Below are 5,329 nucleotides of genomic sequence, written 5' to 3' on the forward strand. Positions count from 1 at the left end.
GAGCCTGAGCTAGTGAGTGAAGTTGATCCATAGTTTGATGGGACTGGAGTAACTTTGATGCATATTTGGGCAGTGCAACCAGTTTAATGTGGATGGGATGGAATAGACTGGATATTTTATTATTATTTTGACTGGTAAAACACAAGGGAGCAAGGTTTTGGAGGTAATTAAATTTAATACTTGGTGGCAGGGCTCTTGAGGTGGATACGATTTACCCTAAATGTCTGTAAGTTATGTAGCTGTCTTGGATGATGCATGCTAATGCCACATAGAATTTGTGGATTGTGGCTATGACGCAACTGGGAGGAGAATTGGCACCTCAAGTTCTGATTCTTAGCCACAAGCAGGTTGCGTGCCTGCTCTAGCTTTGGAACAAGTTGCTGCTCCAAATAGAGATGTTCAAGTATCTCAGGGTCTTGTACATGAGTGAAGATGGAGTGGAATGGGAAACTGGCAGATGGATCAGTATCATCAGTTGATCTCCATTCCTGTCCTCAGCTAAGGTCACAAGTCCTGGGTTGTAAACCAAAGAATGATTATGTGAAAAAGTGTCAGAAATGAGCTCTTTCCTAAAGATGTGTGAATTGCCGGCATTATAATCAATCAATTGTTACTTATTTTTGAAATAGTCAAGTTGTCATTTTTTTCTCCTTTCCTTTAATGAACTTGGAAATTAGTTGATATAAACTCATTTTATACTCAAACAGATGTTTGGCTTAATTTAGTTGATTAGACCTCTACTAGGTTTTACTTGAATGACATCTCACTGTGGCGTATAGGACAGTGTAATAGTTGAAACCCACAAAATAAAATCTCCTCCCATGTTCTTGGCATGATAAATTAAATGTCAGGTACTTTTTTTCCCTGTAGCTTAAAGAAAACAAAAGCATGATTCATTGTCCCCTTGCTGACCCTGTACATGTACAGAAGCATTGTTGTTGAACCAGTTGTCTCTTAAGCTTATTCTTTTTGTTTGTAATGGACATATTTGAGAGCAGCTGTTTTGATATGAGCAGGGTGAACACAGATGTTACTAATGACATGAATTAAGCTTGCGTGCCTACATCCACATGGACACTTTTTCCCCAAGTACATTTTGAACTATATCTCAGTGAAACTCCCCCAACTAAAAAAAAAATTAAAAATAAATCACTCCCTTTCTAAAAAAACCCCCAAACAAATTCCAGCCTTTATTTGTATGTAAATACACACGCCTTCATCAGAGAATAAAAGTCCATGAACACAGAATCGTTTCTAGTGGTATGCCCCCAGTAGGGCGGTCCAGATATGGTGTTACACCAGTCGCAAGCTACCACCTTATGGTGAATGGAATATTCCACCAGTGAATGTTGTTGTTTTCTTTTTCTTAAACCTATTGTTCAGTGGGAATGGTACACTGGTGATATGGTGATAAACTTTTCATATCTTTTTAAATAACCTCAATTACAATATAAACTGTCTTTGGAGTATAGCCAGGTGAGAATATATTTATTGGGCTGCAAAATCATTAAAGATCACAAAGTGACATACATGTGTTACCAATAGAGAGTTCTAGTACATGCCAACAGCTTTCATCTGAAGTGGCTTACAAAAATTTTCCCTTTTGGTAAATTTCAATGAGTCAGAAGACGCTGACCAGTAAAGGGGATTTGAAATGAAATCTGAGGAAATGGTGTCACATTTTCAGGAACACGGATATAAAAACACTACCCTGCAGAAATCGTAAACTATAGCCTTGGACAGGTGAATGTTACTACACAGTAATGCTCGGAAACCAACAGAAGATAATTACTATTTGTGTCTACATGTATTACAGAGGTGTGTGTGTGTGTGTGGGGGGGGGACCCCAAATAATTTGTAGGAATTAGAGTATTATTGAGAGTGAGTGATGATCTAATGAGTCAAATCTTCCCTGAACCACCCTTAGTTTCAGAAGATCTTAGATTCTGTGTCACAATCCGGTAGGTGAAAGAGATCCAAAAAGAGAGTTTTTCAGAGAGTCTGTTTTCATGGATTCAAAAGACAAAAATGCATAGAAAAAGCCACACTTGCCAAAATACCTGTGTAGATGTAGCCTAAAACAAGGTGAACAAGTTTGGATATTTGCTTTTTTTTTTCACTTGTCATATGTTCTCAGATTCTTTCTCATCATGTTAAATATTGTATTTCTGTATGCAACTAATATTTTTTTTTTAAAATATTCACTATTCAAACATTTCTCTATACTTGTCTTGCAGCTTTACCATTGAGTTATGGCCAGTGTGGTCCTCCTTTACTCCACTTATTTGATTCACACAGTTCATCGGTGTAATTATATTCATCTCGCAATCTTTGTGTTGCTGTTTTTTGCTTTGTTTTGGGGTTTTTTTGACTGCTATAAAGATTTTAATTTTCATTGTCTTTTATCAAACAACTGAGATTGTATTGTTTCTGTTTTAAAGATACTAAAGGTAGTACTAAAGGTACTAAAACAAAAAAAGCTGCACAGTGCATTATGTATAGTAAAATGATTGTAAATAAAGATTAAAACCATTCAACTGTCTTGTTTGTTGTCCAGCCTAATCAACTCCAATTCACTACAGTGTTGAGTTTTGTTTGTGGGTTGTTGTTGTTGTTGTTGTTGTTGTTGTGGGGGTTTTTTTGGTTTTTTTTTTTAAGAATTTCTTTATTTTCTTTATTTACCTTCAGACGTTTTTCTTTGGAGACTTGCTAGGTTTTCATTTAAATTAGTCCAGTCCTTGTACCTAACAGTTTTTAGGGAAGTGTTGTTGTTTTTTTGGTTCATTAAGCTACTTTGCACTGACCGGTGAGTCATTCGACTATTAAAAAAAAAAAAAAAAAAAAGCATCTAACTCAAGGGAGTCTTGTGTCTAGTGACGCTGGCCGTCTTGCTAAAGAAAAATGTAACAAATTATATATCTATGCGCTTTGTTGCCAGCAGCCTGGCACAATATGGAAGTAATTAAATCCAATTTCTTTTGTTAAATCTATGAAAGATGTCAAAAATAACAGCTTGACAGGCATGAAATAGTGTTTTTGCATGTGAGATATTTCTAGAGATATTGGCTGAAGTCTGTGTGCAATGTGTCCTTAAAAATTTTCAGAAGCTGGGGAAGAGGAGGACAAGACAAATAATCTCATGCGCCACAATGCTGACATGTTAGCTGAGCAAAATGACATTAAATTGGCTCCACTGTAGGCTCCACCTACTTAGCTTGACAAAGTTGCATTTTATTTTTAACATTCCTCTACTGATTAGTTACCAAAAAGTTGCAAATGCTTTCCTACTGCTTGAGGGTGTTGCACACTCACAACCACTCCTTATTGCAAGACAATTGTACAGGTCACTTGACAGGAGGCAACCTTTTACTGTCTGACATGGATTGACTGAAATGACTCTGATTGTTCAAGGTTTGCAAATAATTGCTGTCTAGTTTATAAATGCAAATTGAATCAGACAGCAACAGATAACAACATGTTGTCAATCTTTGCCATTGAATACAACTCCAGGGGACTCGGCTCACTGCCAAATGGTTGTATTCTGGTTATATTCCTATGGAACAGGAAGTTGCAAACTTAAAGTGTAATAAACCTAGCACAAAAGGTAAGGACAGGTGTGTTTGGTCTATTCTTTGGTTTAACAATGCTTCTTGGCAATAAATCTTATACTACTGGAAAGCCTGTTTATTTCCCTTGTAAGGAAATTGTATTTATGGGTTGAGCAGCAGAGTTGAGTATGTGTTATGCCCATGAAAAACTTGCCATTTCTTCTCTTATTCTGCTATTGACTCGTTTGTCAACACCTGGAGTCGGCACCTGTCAAGAAGAGGCTTTGAAGTGGGCGCCCAAAGAAGACGACACCACAATCGTTTCCTCACTCAGCCTTCCATATGCTACTGAAATTTTGTTAAATGAATAAATTGTTTAATTGCCAGTATGTCTTGTTTCTTCATCCATTTCAATAAACAACACCTAACAGGAGTCAATAGCAGAGCAAGCTGTTTGGCAGGGAAGATTTGGCAAGTTTTCAATGGATCCTTCCACATACTGAATGCTGCTGCTCAAACCACAAATGCATTTTCGTTAGAAATGTGGCACCATTTAAGGGAAAACAAACAGGCCTTCCAAAAATATGAGATTCAGTGGCAAGAAGCATTTTTACAACAAAGGCACAAACCAGCGTGGACATGCCAGCAACAGCTATACTGATTGGGCATAGCATTATGACCACCTGCCTAATATTGTGTTGGCCTGCCTTTTACTGCCAAAGAGCCTTGACCTGCTGGGACATGTGCTCCAATACACCCCTGAAGACGTGCTATGGTATCTGATACCAAGATGTTAGATGGATTTGAATTTTTTCTCCACCATATCCCACACATGCTCAATTGGACTGAGTTGTCAAAGTCAGCGTTGCACTCCTCCAAACATTTCTGAACCATTTTTGCTTTATGGCAGAGTACATTGTCTTTAGCCACAGCTATCGGGGAATAGTGTTTCCATGAAAGGGTGTTCAACAGTTCTTAGATAGATGGTGCATGTCAAAGTAACATCCCGATGGATGGCTAACCCCATGCTTCCAAACTCAACACTGCTCAAACCATGACGCTTCTGCTACACTACATCTTGGTCCCAGGTATTCCCCAGATAAGTAACACACACACACGGCCATCCATACGATGTAAAAGAAAACATGATTCATCAGACCAGGCCACCACCTTCCACTTCTCCATGGTTCAGTTCTGATGCTCACGTGCCATTGTTTGCCTTTTCGGCAGTGGACAAGGGTCAACAATGGGCACTCGACTGGACTGTGGCTATGCAGCCCCATACACAACAAAGTGTGTATTTGACAAATTGCTATCAGAACCAGCATTAACTACTTCTGGCAATTTGAGCAATAGTAGCTCTTCTGTTGGATCAGAAAACAGAGGCCAGCCTTTGATCTGTACACACATCAGTGACTCTTGGCTGTCCATTACCCTGTCTCTGGTTCACTGCTGTACAATTTGACCCTTGTCAAGCTAGGTCAAATCCTTATCCTTGCCCATTTTTCCTGCTTCAAACACATAAAACTTTGAGGACAAAATGTCCACTTAGTCCCTAATATAGTCCAACCACTAATATGGGCACGATGTAGAAATAATCAGTGTTCACCTGCCAGTGGTCATAATCTTATGCCTGGTTGGTGTATGTGATTTTCTATAATTTATCACGGTTAATTGCTGCCAACTTGACTCCGTTCAGTCACAGATTGATATAAATGGCCTGTATTTGTATAACGCTTTATTTAGTCCCTAAGGACCCCAAAGCGCTTTACACATTCAGT

General features: G+C 38.5%; 1 protein-coding gene across 3 annotated transcripts in view; it reads left to right on the forward strand.

The window, feature by feature from the left end:
• The window catches only part of tmem128 (transmembrane protein 128), a 14,176-nt gene extending 10,264 nt beyond the window's left edge, over positions 1-3,912 (forward strand). The window contains exon 4 of one of the 3 annotated variants that reach the window (XM_085456076.1): positions 3,105-3,912. In XM_085456076.1, coding sequence (XP_085312202.1) covers positions 3,105-3,135 — 31 coding nt within the window. In that variant the 3' untranslated portion in view covers positions 3,136-3,912. Of the gene's footprint in view, positions 2,538-3,104 lie in introns of those variants that run through there. The other 2 variants (XM_085456074.1, XM_085456075.1) reach the window with 2 other exon arrangements.
• Positions 3,913-5,329: the final 1,417 nt, after the last annotated feature.

This window comes from Copadichromis virginalis, linkage group LG5 (assembly GCF_057382275.1).
Source record: "Copadichromis virginalis isolate Kocher_CV1m ecotype Utaka linkage group LG5, C_Virginalis_male_GT1.1, whole genome shotgun sequence".
Lineage (NCBI taxonomy): Eukaryota > Metazoa > Chordata > Actinopteri > Cichliformes > Cichlidae > Copadichromis > Copadichromis virginalis.